We start from the raw sequence: 20,961 nt of genomic DNA, 5'->3' as shown, positions 1-20,961 counted from the left end.
GAAGGAAATCCCGGGACAAGGGTCAGTTTAAGAAGGGAGATAATACAGCACACTGTATGTTAATGGGAGAAGTGAACAACTCAGAACAGAGGGAACACCTCAGGCAGGAGGTCCTCCAAGTGGCAAGGGGTCACCCTCAAGGGACCGGCTTTGGGTCAGAGCACAGAGGATCTACTGGAACAGGAAGGGAGGGGGAGGGAACAGACGCTTGTTCAGAGGGGCATGAGCATGTGATGGTGAGTGGCCCAGCCCATTTGCTTTGGACATATTTCATTCTCTCCATGACAGAAGCATCCAGGGACAACGAAGGGGCACCAGGGAACTTTATCTCAGTCATTCATAGTAGGGCTGTCAGATTTAGCAAATACAAATACATGAAGCCCAGTTCAATTTTAAATTATATCTAATTATTTAAGTGTATGTATGTTGATATAAAAGAAAAAATACTGCACAAAACATAATGTGTAAAGCAAAAACAGTGCAGGATTTAAAATGAATATAAAAGTAATATAGAGGTTATCAATAGTGTAAAGGACCATAAAAGACATGGGTGGGCAGACAGGAAATAGAAACTTTACAAACTGTCTGGATCTATTTCCCCTAACACCAACTCTTTTTTGGTTCCAGGACCCAATTCCAGCTTGGGGGAAGGGGATTCTCCCACACACAATGCCCCCAAGCAATTCTTAGACATCAGCAGGAGGTCCAAGAACTCAATCCAAGTCTGACCCTACCCAGAGATTGATCAGGTTCCATAGGTCAAGGGCTCAGTCCAACAAGAGCATCCCTCACTCATTTAAGATGCCAGTCTCGGGCACCTGGGTGGCTCAGTCAGCTGGGTCCTGGGATTGAGCCCCACATCAGGCTCCCTGCTCAGCAGGGAATCTGTTTCTCTCTTTCTCTGCCTTTCACCCTGTTTGTGTGCTCTTTCTCACTCTCTCTCAAATAAACAGATAATTTAAAAAAAAAAAAAAAAAAAGCCAGTCCCAAGTCCTGGGCTGTCACTGGTGCCTCTGACATGCTATAGACTGGAGGTTCCAACAACCTCCTCCTTAGATTTCAGACACCAGTCACAAGTCCAGATTGCTACCTAAACTTCTGACTGAGTGGCTATCAATCAAGAGGTTCTCTTAATGTTCTTTTAATTTGCCAGAGCAGCTCACAAAACTCAGGGAACCACTGTGTTTGCCAGTTCATTAGAAGAAATGAAAAAGGATATCAATCAACAGCCAGATGATGGAACAAAAGAGAGATCTGGGGAAGAGGTAGAGAGCTTTCATGACCTCTCTTAGAAGTAACACGCTACCCACATTAACATGTGTTTGTTCACCAACCAGGATGCTCTCTGAACCCTGTGTTTCTGAGTTTTTATGGAGGCTTCATTTCATGGCCATGAATGGTAACGCCATTGGCTGATTCAATCTCCAGCCCCAATCCCCTCATCAGAAGTCAGAAGTGGGGCTTAAAATTCCACCCTCCAATCACATAGTTGGTCCTCTTGGCAACCAGCTCCCCACCACTGGGTGGGGTCCCAAAGGCACTTTCATTAATAGTAGTAAGATATCATGTCACCTTTATAGGTGTATTTTCAGGAACTGTGGAGGAAGACCAAATCTATCTGAAAACCGTGTATTTGGTCATCTATTTATTTATTTATTTATTTTTAAAGATTATTTATTTATTTATTTGACAGAGAGAGAGATCACAAGCAGGCAGAGAGGCAGGCAGAGAAAGAGGAGAAAGCAGGCTCCCTGCTTGAGCAGAGAGCCCGATGCGGGACTCGATCCCAGGACTCTGAGATCATGACCTGAGCTGAAGGCAGAGGCTTTAACCCACTGAGCCACCCAGGCGCCCCTGGTCATCTATTTATTATTATTTATTCATTCAGTAAATATTCATTTAGATAATGAATATAAATATATACTTTATAAATTATTATACTACACTGTCTTTTACATGAAGTTGTACAACATTAACTCTAAGTAGACTGAAAGGTTAAAAATGTATTTTGCAATCCCTAAGGTAACCTTAAAATGATACAATGAGGTATAGTTTGAAAGGTAAATGGGTAGGGGGTTCTAGCTGGCTCAGTCAGTAGAACACACAACTCTTGATTTTGGGGACATGAGTTTGAGCCCCACTTGAGGATGAGAGCTTACTTTAAAAAAATTTTTTAAACAAATATTTAAAAAAAAAAAAAAGGTAATGGATAACTGGCTTTCCAAAAAGAATATTTCAAATAAACCTCTAAAAGAGAGAAGGGAAACAGAGGAACAAAAATCGGAACAGAAAATGCATGAAAAAAATGGTAGATTTATAAATCAAACCATATCAATAATGACTTGAAAGGCTAATGGACCAAGTGCCCCATGGAAAGGCACAGGCTCTTGGAATGGATAAAAATGCAAGACCTAACTCTATGTCTTTAAGTTTTACTTTAAAGATAAAGACACAGGTAGGCTGATAGTAAGCCTAATACCTTACTGGTGACTTTCACACAATACCAGCATACTGATTTGGGGAAAGTTTTGAACATTGGTCCCTTTCCACACTTAAAAACCAAAAAAAAACCTCAAAAAACAAAAAACGCAAAACCAAACCAAAAACCAAACCAAACAAAACAACACACATGGAAGTGTTTTCTCTTACAAAATACATGTTATATGTTCAGACATCCTGTTTTGCTTTGTTTTTTTAAGATTTTATTTATTTGACAAACAGATACAAGTAGGCAGAGAGAGAGGGAAGCAGGCTCCCTACTGAGCAGAGAGCCCAATGTGGGGGCTCAATCCCAGGAGCCTGGGATCATGACCTGAACTGAAGGTAGAAGCTTTAACCCACTGAGCCACCCAGGTCCCCCAAGACATGCTGTTTTGTTTTTTTTTTAAATAACAGATTCTGTCAACTTGGAAATATCTCACTCTTACCAGCAGCAGTTTAAGGAAAAAAAAAAGTCCTCTCTCATACAAGAATTCTGAAACATTTCTACTAGACCGAGAGCTCCTAAAATGTAGGGTGCTGCCTCAGTTTCCCCAAAGATTAGTAAACCAACCACAAATGTCTACTGAACACATATTTCAATAGGTGAAATGGCACAGGTACTACGAAAGATTAAATACTTACCACTTGAAGCCTCTGTGAGCTTGGAAAGTGAAACAGACTCTCCAACTAAATATCCAGACCGTGTTAAACCAGATTCAAAAGATTTCTTGGCAGGGGGATAAAATTAAAGAAATATTAAGTCTTATTACTTACTTGAGTATTGAGATCTTTAAAGATTAAAGTATTACAGATTACCTAGAAATCTGATCTTAAACCAGTCACTACCTAGCTGTTAGGAAAGCATACAGGGATGGAGCTAAAAACACTGTAACTGCAGCCTAAACATCCTACTGAACAAATTTCAGCTCCCTAGGAAGTCTGGAGGGCACGTTTCGTTGCCTTACTATTAGAAGTCTAGAAAACTATAATGATTAATTTTAAAGAGGAAATTCTCAAAAGTAATGAAGAATGGGGGTGTCTGGGTGGCACAGTCGGGTAAGCATCCAACTCTTGGCTTTGGCTCAGGTGATGATCTCAGGGTCATGAGATGGAGCCTCACACTGGGCTCCAATGCTAAGCGTGGAGTCTGCTTGAGATTTCTTTCCCCATCTCTACCCCTCCCACCCCCTCTCTCTTAAATAAAGAAATCTTAAAAAAAAAAAATAATAAAAAATGTTACATAATTATTTTAAAAGGTATCAATAGCTAGGAAAAACATTAACGGCTAGGATAGAAAATACATTCCTATTAATGTGGACACCATTTCTAAATCATGATGTATGCCCAAAGTGCTGATGAAAAACTATTGGTTTTCCCGGCTGATAATTTCCTATCAACTAGAAAAAAAGAGAGGGAGCAGAAATTGTAAGTGACTGTAAGCTACAAATGAAACCTACTGGGCCCTGAAGAATCTTACTATCAAACATTTATTATGCCAGTCCAAATCAGATCAACAGAATATGCTCTGAGTCTTTGCGACAGAGAAGTTACAGATAAAAAGTTTCAGATCTAATGGTGTCAGGTGTCTGCTCTAACTAAAGATATGGGAACCAGCTATGTCACACCAGAAGTAAAGCACAGAAAGCCAATAATGAGAGAACCAGCTTCCTGTTTACATGTGAGTGAAGGTCAAGATTCCTCAATAGTAGTATTTAATTCATGGAGCCTAAGATCTTTTGATAATCTTGACAGGCTTTAGGTAGTCATAAACAACAAAAATCCCTACACCTATTTGAAAGAAGTGAGCAGAGCGAAGGAGAAATTGCTAAACAGCACCCTGTTTCCTAACCAGTAATAAAGCAGGTAGAGGCAGAAAAGCCAAGTGCAAGACTTCTCAGACCTGAGCAGCACAGCCCAGAGAGAATCTTCAGCTCATTTGCCAGTTGTGTAAATAATGTGCTCCTGTTTCTGCTTCCTCCAGCAGACTAAAAGCTGCTCGAGGGGAGGACCATGATTTTCTCACAGCTGTACCATCAGTATCTAGAACAATAGCTGGCAAGCAGAAGACCACAGGGCTTAATATTTTCATTAAATGTTTTTTTGTAACCAAAAGCAACATATTCATCAAAACTTGTCTAACCAATAAGCTAACAATAAAAAAATTTAACAAGTAGGAGATTCATACACACACAACATAATTGAAAACTCAGCTACAATATAAAAAAACAAGGTACCCTAGCTGGAAAAGGGTTCTGACAATGTTAAAAGTGTCCAGCCAGAAAAACCAAAGCTTCATTTTCCTAGGACTCTGGTCAGTGAATTACCTCGGAAAAATCTGCAGATGCAGCTTCAACAGCACACATTTTGCCTGTATCAGGAGAAGGGGCACTATGGAATATCTGGAGATGAACCGCATCCGTGAGATTTTCATCAAAGCCACTCTGAGAGGATATCCTTCGACGCTTGGATGATAAGTTTGCGGGGAACTCAGACTCTTGACATCCACCAAGATGTTCCTTTTTGGCTATATACAGGCAAAAATATTTTCTTTTACTATACCACTCTTAAATTTTGCACATAATAATTTCAGTAAAATGTAGTGCTTGAATCTAAATATTTTATCAATTAAAAGTACATTTTTCTATTCAGAAGAAATCTAGCTGAAAGATAAGAGAATATCACTATTAAAAGGATAACTATTATTAAAATTTTTTTCTAGACTTTAAAAATGTACAAAGATACACTAATATGTATTTCTATTTCTGATATAGTATCTCACTATTTTAAAATATACAAGGAAACCTTCTTTTTTAACTTTTTTTTTTTTTAAGATTTAAGATTTAAGAACACATGTGAGCAGGTGGAGGGGCAAGAGAGGGAGAAGCAGGATCCCTACTCAGCAGGGAGCCCGAAACAGGACTCCATCTCAGGAGCCCAAGATCACGACCTGAGCCTAAGACAGATGCTTAACTAAGTCAGCCAGGGGCCCCTCTTCTGAACACTTTAAAGGATGTGGTTATGTTCTAATACTGGTTCTGCTTTGACTGTGTATGGTTTTATGAAACATATAGCCAAAATGTGCCTCAGTTCTTCCCAGCCACAAAAAGTGAATTTGGTCATCTGCAGAACTAGAGCAATCATGCCAGTAAAATATTTTAAAATACAGGTCAGGAGTGAAAAATAGGTAAGTTACAAACTACAAATACAAACGAGTACATCAGAGTGGGTCACACACTGGGGAGGTAGATGAATGGGACTTGAGTAACAGTGCTCTGTGCGTGAGGAGGTGTTGAAATGCACCTGAAGTTGGTTCAAGAAACCAAAACAAAATCACGTGGAACCTCAGCGTGCAAAGCACCGAGGAATGGTTATGATGATTATGGTAATGTCAAAACTTTGTTCAATTCTGGCATTTCAAATGCCTTGTGATTGCAAACTCAGAAGTGATAGGAAAAAGTGAGTTATGGTAAAGAAGAGAACAGGCTATTAAGATGCCAGATTAAATATATCTGTTTATAACATCAGGGCTGAGTGTTTGGTATTCATAGAAATGCTTGCCAAGCTTAATAATCAACTTCCAAAAATCAAGGTTTAAATGTTCAAATTTCCCTCATTCTAAAGATAAAACAAGCCAACCAGCTCTGCCATGTTAACACACAAAACTCCACTGTGGCCATGTGGAATTATAGGCTCGGGAATGAGTGAAAAATCAGGTTTTTTTCGAGACAAACCAGAAATCCAAATTTTTGTGTGAAATTTCCCAAATTTTAAATGTTAGGCTCCATTTAAAAATACAGCTCTGCTCAGAAAAGACTGCCTTCACACTGTGGAACTAAATCTTTTTTATACCTCACAGGCATCTCTGAATAAACACAGAAGTCCAAACTCACTGAATTCTTTTTACTTACATGAGCCTGTTGTCTTGAATTCTCCTTCAGCCTCTGAGAATTCAGGATGGTCGATCATGTTTTCATTCTCCTTTATGCAGTGAAAAGCTGACTGGAAGGCAGACATTCGCTCCCTTAAAGAATTAACATTTCGATACGGTACAGGACTGCCCTGTTAAAATATAGACATGGAGGGTATTATAAAGAAATCAAACGGAGCATCTCTATTCTAGGCCTATAACCATTGTATCCAAGACTAAATACATAAAGGCTTTTTGAAGATCAGAGGTAATGAGTGTGGCAGAGCCTCTTCTCCCTTGAATCACGTATTTTCACTTTGAATATTTCAAACTGCTGCCATCACCCTGGTTTCTCCTCTGCTCCTCCCTCAGTTTTCAACCCGAGCCCAGAGAACAGCTGTGTGGTTATGTCTAGGCGTACAACCTGGCTCAATACTGTTATTAGTCAGGCCACACACATGACAGAAATCTGGAGTAGGTGGGGAACAGCTTTAAAAAAAGCACCTGTGCAAAATACATCCCCAGTTATCTGGGGACTAAAAACTCTAAAAGGATTCTTCCTGCAGAGCTTAAGGTCTCTCTTTTAGAGTTCCTAACTTTGAGTTCGTAACCTGAGACAATCTCGACGAATCAGATTAGGAAAGGGAAAGAAGTTGAGCACAAAAATGTTTGAGAGGTCTAAGTAAGCAATTACATGGAGAACTCAAGAAAGCACTGAATCCAGAGACGGGTAAGAAAGAAGAACCTGCCACTTTAGAAATTTCACCATATGTGTGTGTGTGTGTGTGTATATATATATATATTTTTTTTTTTCACATACATACATACATAAAATAATCAACTGAAAACCATCTGCATGACACACGAGGGTCTCAAAATACCCAGGTCAATCCAAGCTAATCTGACTGCCTATTTCCATCCATACACACCCCTTCCCCAGGAGGGTAGGACAAGACGCAGATGTTCCCGGAGCAGTTCAGAGACCCACCTTCACACTTACCCTCTCCCCAGTTAAATTTTCCTTATTTCATAGGACCTTACTTCCTCAGCACTAAAAGCTGTCGTATGCTAAAACTACAAAGCCAAATAGATGGTTTAAGCACAAGAGCACTCTGGAAACTCTGCTAACAGGGTTAGCCAAGGAGTCATCAATTTCATGGACACTGGCAGGGAGATAAGTGCCAGATACATGCGAGTAACATACAATTAAAGAGTTCTGTTACCCAAAAATTATTAAGTTCTTTATCCAGTTCCCCCCCCCGTTACTATTTAGTCTAATATTTCCAGTAATTTGGAGCTAATAACAATTTAAAAATTATACCAACAGATAAAAGTAAAAAATTACCTCCCTTTATGATATCATCTGGAGGAAAATCAGTTAAAAGTTTGAAGCCATGTTTGATGGTGGATCTGTTCACACACTTGATTCTATTCCCAGTTAAATACATTCACAAAGCGAACTGTTACATAATAACAATATTTTAAATCCAAATATGGTTGATGATGTAAACCTTTATGACATAACACACAACATTCATAAAAAGCTGGTGGCCAACTCTTCTCTATGAGATACGGAGAAAAGAAACAGGTTATCCCAAAGTCATACAATTTACCTCCAATGGGCTTCTTTTGGGTCGTCCCATTTGAACACGGTAGGGATCGATTAAAGCTCTGAAATGCTGCCTACCACAAATGCAAGTTCCCTAGTTAGAATTGTTTTTCTCTATTTCCTGATGGAGAATGGGAATATATAAGGGAAACAAAACATTCAAAATGCATTGCTTTATTCTTTTGTCTTATGACCTTTGTTAGTCAACAACATTCCTTCCACGTACCAGATATTGTTCTAAGGGCTCAGGACATAGAGTGGGGGGGAAAATCACACTTTGGACAGAAATTCTGAAAACATATTAATGTAGTTTCAGGTACAGGAAGTGCTAGTGAGAAGATGAAAAAGGAACGTGATGAAGTAAAAGTGCTGCTCTGGCTTGAGTCAGAAGAGCATCCTATCAAAAGCAATAGCCAAGCTGGAACCAAAACAGTGAGGAAACCACGAATTATGGATCACTGCAAAAAAGTGCAAAAAAATTAAATTAAATATTAAAGTGCAAAAAAAATAAATTAAATATTAAATTAAATGAAATTTTTAAAAAATTTTTAAAAAGTAACAGTGAGAAAGTGGCAGTGGAGGAGAAAGGCATTCTGTAGTAACAAAAGCTTGGATGAAAAAAACAGGATGCAGCAGGGAAAAAAAAACCCATCATGCCCAGGAAACAGAAGGAGATGGGGATATGAGGCTAATGGTGGGCAAGGCTCAGATCAAGAAGGGCGCTGCAAGCTTCAAAGAAGGGGTCTGGGTTTAATTCAAGGCATAACAGAAAGCCAGTGGAAGGTTTTAAGCAGCAGAAGGAATGATCTGATTTCATCTCTCTCTGACTGCTCTAGGGGATGCTGGGTGGATTAGGGAAGGAGGGAATTGAGGAGAGCAGTTAGGAAGTGCATTTGGTAACCTAGGCAGGAAACATATGAGGGTTGTTGTAGCAGTGGAGCTGTGGGACATGCAGACTTAAAAGGGTTCTGATAGGTAGTGATGTGCTGGATGTGGAAGAAAGAAACCAAGGAACATTAATAGGTAGTTGGCCTGAACAGCTGGATGATGGTGCCATGTCCTACAACTGGGAAATGGGCTGGAGAAGCTGGTAGGGAGAAGAAATGTACAGTTTGGCTATGGCCAAATGCTTATAAAAACACCCAAGTGAAGATGTTGAATAGGCAACTGGATATCTAACACAGTCTAGTGTTCTATGAAGCTCTGGGCCAAAGTCAGACATTTTGCAGTCAGTCTACAGCTGCTGATAGAAGCCATGGGAAGGGGTTAGGTAGCCTAAGGAAAGCAACCGAAAGGGGACAGAGGGGAGCCCTAGGGCACTCAAGCATTTCTAAGGAAAAACGGGAAGCAGGGGTGGAATTAGCACATGAAACAGAGGGAATGACCTATGACATAGAAGGAAAATTAGGTCAGTATGGAATCCTATAAACCAAGTGCAGAAGGTGTGTAAAGGGGGGAGTGGTTGAAGACTTCAAAAGCTGAGGAAAGGCTAAGATGCATGCTTAGATTTAATCTTTGTCTTGGCCAGGGATCAATGGTGACAAGAGTCTTGCTGACAGAGTGGTAGAAACAAAAGCCCAGTTGGCGTGGCTAGCAGCCACAGAGAGGATGAGAAAAGGGAAGTGGGGCAAGACAGACTCACCAAGTTTTGCGGTGATGAAGAGGCACAGAAATGGGATGCCTAGAGGTCTACGAGGAGTTAAAGAGATACTAAGATTTGTTTGTACTAATGGAAAATGAACCAAATGAAAAGGAGGATAACATAATTGCAGAAGAAAAACAAGCTCAGTATGACCTGTGTGGTCATAGTAATATAAAACCTGAATACTTATATAACCCAACTATTAGGAAGTTGTGGAGAATGGGAAGTACACATGTGTATGTAGGATAGAAAGCATAAGGAAGAGAGAAGGGCTAATTCTCTACCATCCACAGAGGGAAGTTAATAGTTAGTCTTTATACTGAAAGATTAAATAGTAGCAACTAGACAAAAAGTAAAAGGCATCCAAATTGGAAAGAAACAGGTAAAACTGTCACAATTTGCAGATGGCATAATAAATATAGAAAACTAAAGACTCCACTAAAAAACCATTAGAATAGAGGTGCCTGGGTGGCTCAATGGGTTAAGCCTCTGCCTTCAGCTCAGGTCATGATCTCGGGGTCCTGGGATCAAGCCCCACATCGGGCTCTCTGCTCAGCGGGGAGCCTGTTTCCCTCCCTCTCTCTGCTGCTCTGCCTACTTGTGATCTCTCTCTATCAAATAAATAAATAAAATCTTAAAAAAAGCCATTAGAATAAATGATTTCAGTAAAGTTGCAGGATACAAAACCATCATACAAAAGTCTGGTGTGTTTCTATACACTACTAATGAACTAGTGGAAACCAAAATTTAAAAAAAAAAAACAATTACATCAAAAAGAATTAAACAGCTAGAAATAAATTTAATCAAGGAAGTAAAAGACCAATGCAAGGAAAACCATAAGAAACTGATCAAAGAAACTGAAGATGTAAATATATGGACAGATACTCTGTGCCCACGGATTGGAAGAGTATCATTAAAATGTCATACTGTTCAAAGCAATCTACAGATTCAATGCAATTACCAACAAAATTCCAGTGGCATTTACCAAGAGCCAAGAACATCCAATGGGGAAAGGACAGTCTCTTCAAAAATGTCATGCAGAAAACTGGACAGCCACATTCAAAGCCATGAAACTAAACCACAGTTTTACACCTACACAACAACTAACTCAAACTGTTGAAAGACATGAATTCATAAAAATAGGTGGTGAGCAACTTGACACCAGTCTTGGCAAGGGTTTTTGTTTTTTTGTTTGTTTGTCTGTTTGTCTTAAAGATTTTATGTATTTATTTAACACAGAGATATCACAAGTAGACAGAGAGGCAGGCAGAGAGAGAGGAGGAAGTAGGCTCTCTGCTGAGCAGAGAGCCCGATGCGGGACTCGATCCCAGGACCCTGAGATCATGACCTGAGCCGAAGGCAGCGGCTTAACCCACTGAGCCACCCAGGCGCCAGGGTTTTTGGTTTTAACACCAAAACCAAAGGCAACAAAAGCGAAAATAAATGTTATTTACTATATCAAACTAAAAAGCTTCTGCACACAAAGGAAACCATCAACAAAACAAAAAGGCAACCTACTGGATGGAAGAAAATATGTGCAAATAACATATCTGACAAAAGGGTTGATATAATATACAAAGAACTCCTGTAATTTGGGGCACTTGGGTGACTCAGTTGACTGGGCATCTGCCTTCAGGCTCAGGTCATGACCCCAGGTGCTGGGATCCAGCCCCCCGTTGGGTTCCTCGCTCAGCAGGGAGACCGCTTTTCCCTTTCCCTCTGCCTGCTGCTCCCCCTGCTTGCGCTGTCAAGTGAATAAACAAAATCTTAACACACACAAAAAAAACAAAAACCCAAAACTCATGTAACTCAATAGCAAAAAAAGCAAGCAATCCAATTTAAAAATTGGCAGATCAGAACAGACATTTTTCCAAAGACACAGATGGTTAACAGACATGTGAAAAGATGCTCAACATCACGCATCATCAGGGAAACGCAAACCAAAACCCAATGAGATATCACCTCCCATCTATCAGAATGGCTATTAAAAAAATAAGCCATAAGTGTTGGCAAGGATATGAAGGAAATCCCTGTACACTGTTGCTGGGAATGTGAATTGGTGCAGCCACTATGGAAAACAGTATGGAGGTCTCTCAAAAAAAAAAAAAAAACAAAAAACAAAAGTAGGGGCACCTGTGTGGCTCAGTAGGTTAAAGCCTCTGCCTTCAGCTCAGGTCATGATCCCAGGGTCCTGGGATCGAGCTCAGTAGGGAGCCTGCTTCCTCCTCTCTTTCTCTCTGCCTGCCTCTCTGCCTATTTGTGATCTCTGTCAAATAAATAAATAAAAATCTTTAAAATAAATAAATAGAAGTAAAATGACCATAAGATTCAGTAATTCTACTTGAGTATTTACCCAATGAAAATGAAAACACTAACTTGAAAGGAAGTATCTACCCCCATGTTCACTCTATCATTATTTGCAATAGCCAAGATACAAAAACAACCTAAGTGCCCATCAGTGAATGGATGGGCAAAGAAGATATGGTATATATACACAATAGCATATTTTTCAGTCAGAAAAAAAGAAGGATATCTTGCCATTTGTGACAACATGGATGGACAAACCCTGAGAGCATTACGCTAACAGAAATAAGTCAAAGAAAGACAAATACTGCCATGTCACACTTACATGTGGAAGCTCAAAGTTTAAAAAGAAAGAAAAAAAGGAGTTCATAGTTACAGAGGAGAGTGGTGTTGCCAAAGGCAGGAGTCGACAAAATGGGTAAAAGGAGTCAAAAGGTACAAACTTCCAGTTATAAAATGAGTCATAGGGAAGTAAGGTGGAACATGGTGACTCTAATTAATACTACTATATTCTAAATTTGAAAGCTGATAAGAATAGATCTTAGAAGTTCTTATCACACAAATAAAAATTTGTAACTGTACGATGGATACGATCAGACTTATTGCAGTGATCAATTCGGAACACAGTTGAACCCTGAACAACAAGGGTTTGAACTTCAAGTATCCACTTAAATATGGATGCTTTTTTTCCAATGAATACCATTCTGTTAGTGTATGTTCTCATTTTCTTAATAACATTTTCTTTTCTCTAGCTTATTGTATATTTTATGGTACACAGTGCATATAATATACAAAATATGTGTTAATCGACTGTTATCAGTAAGGCTTCTGGTCAATAGTAGGCTACTAGTAGTTAAGATTTTCGACAGCGTGGGGGTTAGTGCCCCTAATCCCCATGCTGTTCAAGGCTCAACTGTGTATAAAATTTTGAATCAGTACATTGTACCAACCTGAAACTAATGTTGTATTTCAATTAGAATTCAATTTTTTTAAAAAAGGAATTGCAAGGAAAATTAAGAGCTATGAAAACCACTACCAAAGCAACAGCTACAGAAGTTGAAAATGTGAGCCCCGGGAAAGCAAACATGGAAAAAAGGCAGCTGCACACCGTAGTTCTTATAAATAAATCCTAAAGTACTGTTTCCTTAAACAATGTGCATACATAATATTTTTATTTATATAAGTTTTAAAAACTTTAAAAAATGTGTTTGCAAGAAAACTTCAGAGGGTTAGAACATAGATCTAGACTGTGTAAGGGTGAGAGAAGACATAACGTGAGCAGTAGATAGTACAGGTGTGGTGAGATCAATAGTCTGGAGGCTTCGACAGGATGAGAGAACTGTGAAGTGAACTGGAAAGATGAAATCTGGGTAAGACTGAGGTGGGCTGAAAGAAGATCTCAAAGGTGCAACAGTAGCTGAGTGAGCACATAAGCAGATGCCTGAGGTAAAAAAGATCATTGGAGCTAGGATGGTGGATGATAAACCATGTGCTTATTGAAATATTCAAGAATGAAAGCAAGGGTAGTGGAGGAAAGATGGAGAGTACTGCCCTTTAACTTTTCCTCTAAAGTATTTTCTTTCTAAAACAGAAGAAGGTCAGGGTGCCTGGGTGGCTTAGTCAGTTAAGCATCTGCTTTTGGCTCACACCATGATCCCAGGGTCCTGGAATCGAAACCCAAGGAGTCTACTTCTCCCTCCCCCTGCTCTTGTGCTGACTCTCTTTCTCTCTCAAATAAATAAAATCTTCAAAAAATAAAGCAAGAGAAGGTGGAGAAAAAAGATGAAATATGTAAGTATAGAGGCCCTTATAATTTACAGAAAGAAAAAAACAAGTCCTACCAGTATATTTGTGGAAACTTCAGTAAATTAGAATATGTGAACTAATATTATTTATGCAGTGAATTAATTTGTTGAGCAAGGGAAGAAGAGATAGGTTGAGAACAGGAAGCGACATCAAGGGTATTTACTATAGAGGCAAATCTCGAAAGGTCAAAGGACAGCACTGATTGTCCATAAAAACTGCTCACATGGAAAGCCCTTACTCTTAACAATGCTAGATACTAGAGCTATTTATTCAAGGAATTCCTTTAATACATATAACCACATGTCATGGGTATGGGGTGTTTTCATATATACATTTATATACACACATATATATATTTATATGGATACAAAAAAACCCATAATTATCAACAGCACATATGGAATGTCAACAAAAAAGGAACTTAGGCCAGAGAAAGCTGAAACTGACAGGGACTTTTTACGCATTCTGAAAACAGGAAATGAGCAGACCTGCAGTAGACCCCAGGAAGGCTCAGCTATCTAATGTATCAGGTATTTCTGAAAACTAGGGTCAAGGGCAGAACTCACAACAGGAACACTGAAACTCTACCAGTAGCACTTGAACCCACGGATCTCTTCATAAAGAAGAAAAGACCTTTACAGTCTGGAGGGAACACAGAGATTCAGAGATTCAGGATTCCATGATTTAAGACTCCACAAACAGCTAAGGAGAGTACGATCTGCACTGAAAACAGAGGCCATCCAGGACTTCTTGGTGAACTTCTGACTTGCAGGCATTTTCGACACTTAATTTCCAGAGTCGGGGGGTTCAGGTTTATACCCCAGGAATTCCTTCCAGAGGAAAAAAGATCTGCCAAAAGAAAAGTACCACAGGATTCTGATACTTGGGAGTTCCTCCAGTGAAAAAGTGGCCATGTCTACACAGAAGTCCACTGGCTAACAAAACTGGACCATGCTCCCTGACCTCTCAGTCAAGTTTTTAAAGAGTCTCACTTTTAAAAATGAACAGAGTGTCAAGGATCACTAGATATCTGAAGAAAGATCTGAGCATGTGTCAGAGTCTGAACTAATCAGGTAGCAATGGAACCTGAAGGCAAAGAGATCGTGCAAGGGGAGGACGAAAACATCCAGGAAAATATAATGTCCCTAACAGGCCACAATGTTCTTTATTTAATACAAGAACAGAGCTTGAAATGAAAAAAATAGGCCATACAAAAGATAGGGAATCAAAATGGGTGTTGAATGAATGAATGAATGAATGAATAGGATTCTTCATTTCTGTAAACTAAAATACCATGGAGCAATGCCTTCAAATTTTGATGGGAAATATGTGCAACCTAGATTCTATAGTAAGACAAACTATAATCCAAATGTGCTAGTAGAGTAAACGTCATCAGATATGCAGAAGCTCCAGAAAAATGAGCTAGTAAAACAAGAAGAAAGATATGTGGACAAGGAAACAGAAAATCCAAACAGAGGAAGAAAAGAAAATCACCAGGGATGGTGAAAGCAAGTCACAAAGTGACAGCTGACCAACAGACCCAGATGGCAACCAAGCCAACAGAAGACAGAGAACACCAAGGAAAAAGAAAAGAACCTGCAGATCCTTAAGGTTAACAGATAACTGTCAAAGTTTGGGGAAGAAATTATGTGATAAAAGACTAAACCAAAAGGTAATAAAAAGTACTTACTAACTAGAGGAAAAATAAAACTTGTGTAAGAAAAGAAATGGAACATAGCATACCAAACAGCAGTTTGTGAAAAATATCTGCATGGTTAAATAATGCACACGAAGTCTTAATTCAAACAAAAATTATAATTGTATTGGAAGGATGGGGAAGGGGATAGTGTTAGGATAGCTATGGCTAGGAGGTATAAGAGCAAAATCCTCATTTTTTCACAGAAATAACTACAATGATAGTAAATCCAAAGCACACCATGTTCCAGGCACAGATCTAAGTACTTCACCTCTACTAATTTAATCATCCTCATTGAAAACCTTGCTATTATTTTCACCCCCATTTTATATGTGAGAAAACAGAGACAAAGAGGTAACTTGAAGTGCTGGCTGGCTCAGCCTGTAAAGCAACCAACTCTTGATCTCGAGGTTGTAAATTTGAGCCCTATAACAGGTGTAAAGATAAAGAAAGGAAGGAAGGAAGGAAGGAAGATAAAGGGAGGAAGAAAGGGAGGGAAAGGAAAGAAAGAAAAGAAAAATTAAGTGACTTGCCAAAAGCACAATTAATTAACAATAAAGCCAAGAATCAAACCTCAGCAAATAGCTCCACAGTCCATGTTCATACCTACCCTAACAGCAGTTCGCAGAAAGTGTTTACACTCTTAAAAATTATTGAGAACACCAAAGGCTCTTAGTTCATGTGCACTATAGCTATCAAGAGTGTTTTAACAGGCTTTCCAGAATTGTGGCTACTCTTCCTTTCATGGAACATAAAACCCAAAGATTTCCTAAAAGTCAGTTGCAATGTCAAATATGAAATTCTATCAATGAACCTTCATATTCTGTGGGCTTGCAATTTGAGGGTATATTTTGCATGCACTGGTCATTAGGGAAATACTGGTTCACTTACTTTTGCAGATCTTCCAAATGTTGACACCTTTTATTGTGTAGTATTAAAGAAAATCACATTCATTAATATCTCCACTGATCTTAGCAGGAAAGTTTAGCTAGTGGGAAGTTCTCAAACTCATGGTGCTAAGCAGAATTTTTCCAAATTCTAATTTTCTCCTGAAAACTCGAGTTTTTTTAAGAAACATTTCCATTTTTCCTTGAAGTGACAGGTTCACTGTTCATTTCTGAAAAAACGTTATTCACATTTCCAAGTCTGACTAAGCATGATGACTGTCAGTCTTTCAAGTAAAAATGATGCTCCATGAAAAAAGGGGCCAGAGTTCAGATTATGGCTCAAAACAATTACACACATGATTTTTTTTTTTTTTCAGAACATCCATCATACTTCTGTATGTAATTTGGAAGTGCCTGAAGCATACTTCCCATTTTAATCACACATAACACAAGGGTAGAGAATAAAATTTACAATGTTCACTGCATCATTATCAGGGATATTAAGTGAACCTGGCATTATCATTCCCTGTGAAGGCTTAGGAGTGTGGAATAAAATGATAGCTTGGTGCCTTCAATCTTACCTACCATTGCTTCTGTGCTGTGAATGCAAACAACATAGTGGGAAAAGGAAAACACCTCTGTGCTATTACAAAAACCTGTTTTAACCTCACAGACCTCTTGAATGGGACACAGAGCTCCCCGGGATGGTCAGATAATCTCTGAGAACGACTGCACTATGTAGCCTTGTGCACAGTGTCTAAAACTGAAAAATAAAGAAGTGACAATAAAGTACATTTTAAAATAGGAAGGCCTGGATCGCCTGGGTGGCTCAGTGGGTTAAGCCGCTGCCTTTGGCTCAGGTCATGATCTCAGGATCCTGGGATTGAGTCCCGCATCAGGCTCTCTGCTCAGCAGGGACCCTGCTTCCCTCTCTCTCTCTCTGCCTGCCTCTCCGTCTACTTGTGATTTCTCTCTGTCAAATAAATAAATAAAATCTTTTAAATAAATAAATAAAATAGGAAGGCCAGTACCAAAAGAGACAATATAAATAGCTGTCCTTCAAGAAGGGGAAGCATTAACTGTGTCTTTCATAGACACAGTTGTACACTATTGACTTTTTAGGAACATGGATTATTCTTATAAAAATCCGCAAAAATAGCTATATCCTTCCTCATCAGAAGACAAGTAATTTTTTCCTTTTCGTCAGGTTATCCCAAATATATTTTGTCCTGGGGGAACTCTTACTCCTACATTCCAACATGCAGGAGTCAAAAAAAATGAAGATGCTTCAAGAATAAATATTAAAAGAAAAAGGTTGAAAAACACTACCTCGGGGCACCTGGGTGGCTCAGTGAGTTAAGCCTCTGCTTTCGGCTCAGGTCATGATCCCAGGGTCGTGGGATGGAGCCTGTGTCGGGCTCTCTGCTCAGCGGGGAGCCTGCTTCCTCCTCTCTCTCTGCCTGCCTCTCTGCCTACTTGTGATCTCTGTCTGTCAAATAAATAAATAGAATCTTAAAAAACAAAACAAAACACCACCTCACTTCATTGTAGAGAAAAACATCAACTGGCAAAAACAAAACAAAACAAAAAACCCTGCAAAATAAAATAGCTCCTCTAGAAAACCATTTCTATCCAGGATTTCCTGATTTTTAACATAGCCATGCTCAACATCACTATCAATGAAAACTGAACACTCGCCGTAAAGACGAGTATAAAACATTACCTCCCCAGATCCAAAAACAGATGAGATGCACAAGAAGGTAGAAACACCATATGAAAGCTTCGTAAGAGAATTCATGACAGAAGTTAGAAGAATACCATACCAGAAAAGGGGAATTCGGTGTCAAAGGAGACTTCTCTGCCTTCTTTAAACTCCGCTGCTGAGCAATGAAACGAATAAGATGGTTTGTTTCAGGAGAGCCCCGAGCACCGATTGTAGAACGTCGTCTGGATTTTTTAAGGTAGGATGAGGACTTTCCTATAACGAAAACTGTCTTTTACATTGGAACAAAACAAGGCTATCATGAGTAATCATGTACTGAATTCCCTGTAATATACCAACCTAAAAGAGAACATGAGAAGCACCTATTACGGAAATCTAAATAGAGAATTATAGAGGAAGTTATTCACACATCATCAGATGGATAGGGATCTTTGTTTATTGATTTATTCCATGCTTCTGGAAGTGCCTGGCACATAGAAAACGCTGATCAGAGAGTTGTGGAATGAGCACATGAACACATATTTTGATAGTTCTCATTTTTGTTTTATATTTCCTGCACACAGGAATGGGTAATGTCTAGCTTTGGACTAATAACTTCTCTTTTTTCGGAATTAGTCTGTCTTATCCCCAAGAACTGAAAAGAAAGCTCTCTCCACTTTGGCACGTGCACTCCCATGTTCTCAATTTTCAAAATCATTTTTCTCTGAGAAACCAATCCACCTTCCACACACTATGCTGCATTCGGGCCACATGCTAAAGAGCACAAAATGAATCCAGTTTTTCCTTTAAAGGCTTATAGATAATGTTCTTGAGAATGGAAACAGAATAGCACATCACTGTGTCTTGTCTACATCATGCATTATTCAGTCTAGTGCCCTCTGACTTTTCAGCCTTCCTTCACCTTCTACTTCTAAATACTCTTCTCCAATCTAATCCCAGTTTCACGTTTATTTCCTCTCTTAGCTAAATCAGACTTCACAGATGAATTTCATTTCTACTCCTTGCAGATTCGTCCGAGTCAACTTTGCTTGTGATTTTGAAAGAGGCATATCCAATCTTTCTTAATAGCACTTCAACTTTCTTCTATTTTTGCCATATGTAAGCATAAAATTTATTACTACTTAGAGGAGTCAGGTCAAAAAATGATTCACATGTGTATTCTTTCCCAGTCTGAGCACAGGGCACATTGTTGAACATTATGCTGCTTGCCCTGGGAACCGAATATTCTGCTATGCTAGTTGCACCGTGCATATTCACAGAAATCTCCCTAACAAAACATTTGTAGAGTCAAAGTAATGGGAGAGGGTAGATTAGATGCACAAAACTGCGTTAGTTATTTTTAAACTTCAAAAGCACTGCAATAAACTTCTTTTACCTGAAGAGTTCTTTACAAAGCTTTCAGGTGTAATTCCCAATTGCTCTACTGTTACTGTGGAAAAGTCCAAAGGTGACTTGAAAGTATCCAGTGTGCAACCATTAGGAGTCACTTCAGGTTCATGCTTCTGAGGAGTTACAAGATTCCCATTTCCCAAAATGAAAGAGGAATTTTCTGAAACAGACAACATGTTGTGAGGGCCAAACATCATTATGAAATCAAACACCTAAACCTCACATTTTACAAGGAGGCAACAGATCACTACATACCATCATCACGAAGAGCAGGCTCCTTGGTTTCAAGACGCTCGCTGTCTTTGGGGTTGCTATCCATCTTTAAAAAAAAAAAGCCATTTCCGAGATTAAAGATTTGATCAAGATTCTCATTCAAGACTGAATTCTAATCTATACACAATCTATACAGGCATGAAAATAGAGGCCAAGCGGGTATTTTGAGGGCTTTTCAAAAAGACAAATGCAGGAAACTGCTGTTGGGGAATGCAACAAAGCAGACCTCCCACTAGAAGCCAAGGCTTTTCAACCTTGGCGAACATCTGAATCATCTGGGTACCCTGTTACAGACACAGCTTTGCGGATTCCCAGAAATTCTATTAAGTAGGTCTGGCGGGGCTCCAGGAAACCTGCATTTTAGAAAGCACGCGGGGGGTCCGGCTCGGGTCTCAGGACCACCATCTCCGTGGAGCAGGATAAGTGAGAACACGCTTTTGAGAAGCACGACCCAGAAGCAGCTCTGCAGGACCAGGGCCCCTGCCCTACCTCTCACTCCCGCAGCTGGGCTCTCCTCCCACTGGGTGTATTTGCAACGTTCCACCGCCCGAGTGTCGTGCAGGGGCTGACGGTTCGCTCGAGAAGGCAACTGTCGGCAGCCAAGCCGGCCGCCGGGAGCTGCCTCGTCCGGCCCGAGGAACTCCGACCCAGCCGTCCGCGATCCCTACCTTCTCCTCCGCCGGCCGCTGCCCGCCACCCGCCGCCAGATTCAAATCGCCGGCCCCGCCTCCCTGGCGTCGGCGTTACTCCAGGAATCTCTACGCCGCGGCTGTCCACACGTGTCCACGCGCACCCCGAACTCTCCCGGGCCTGTATCTAGTCCTCCCAGGACCAGGAGTGGCTTGGTGAGCTCGAGAGAAGCCACCACTAGCTGCGGGTGACGCGCCAACCAGAGAGAGGGGCTGCTAATCTGTATCCAGGGGGGACTACTTTCCGTGAGAATCTCGCGGAAGAACCCTTCGGTTAGCGCCTTAGCTCCGCCCTCGCTTTGCAATTGGATGCTGCAAACTTCGAAAAGAATCACTGGGCCAATCCTGGCGGAACGACGGGCGGGCTCTTGCCCAATCATCCAGTCCGGACAGCGGCCGTTTAGTCCGTGGTTTGAGAGAGTGGGCGGAGGCGCTGACTTGTGTGGGTCCCCGTTAGCGCTCCACCTCTTTCCTTCCAACCCCGCCTCCCCATGCAGATGAGCTCTACCTGGTATGGGGTTTGCGCCTGCTCAGTAACGCCTAGAGCCGCCGTTC

General features: G+C 40.2%; 1 protein-coding gene across 5 annotated transcripts in view; it reads right to left on the bottom strand.

Annotated features, from left to right (window-relative positions):
* CDCA2 (cell division cycle associated 2) overlaps positions 1–20,953 on the bottom strand; it is a 51,427-nt gene extending 30,474 nt beyond the window's left edge. The window contains exons 1-7 of one of the 5 annotated variants that reach the window (XM_004763243.3): positions 20,207–20,953; positions 19,700–19,763; positions 19,431–19,604; positions 18,156–18,310; positions 6,390–6,540; positions 4,806–5,005; positions 3,124–3,208 (exon numbers count right to left, since the gene is read on the bottom strand). In XM_004763243.3, the coding sequence (XP_004763300.1) occupies positions 3,124–3,208; positions 4,806–5,005; positions 6,390–6,540; positions 18,156–18,310; positions 19,431–19,604; positions 19,700–19,763 (829 nt within the window). In that variant the 5' untranslated portion in view covers positions 20,207–20,953. Of the gene's footprint in view, positions 1–3,123; positions 3,209–4,805; positions 5,006–6,389; positions 6,541–7,733; positions 7,888–18,155; positions 18,311–19,430; positions 19,605–19,699; positions 19,764–20,206 lie in introns of those variants that run through there. The other 4 variants (XM_004763244.3, XM_045069500.1, XM_045069501.1 and 1 more) reach the window with 4 other exon arrangements.
* Positions 20,954–20,961: the final 8 nt, after the last annotated feature.

This window comes from Mustela putorius, unplaced genomic scaffold, assembly GCF_011764305.1.
Source record: "Mustela putorius furo isolate JIRA1106 unplaced genomic scaffold, ASM1176430v1.1 tig00003937_pilon_pilon_pilon, whole genome shotgun sequence".
Taxonomy (NCBI): domain Eukaryota; kingdom Metazoa; phylum Chordata; class Mammalia; order Carnivora; family Mustelidae; genus Mustela; species Mustela putorius.
The sequence above is the reverse complement of the archived record's forward strand: the minus strand, read 5'-3'. Positions and strand labels throughout refer to the sequence as shown.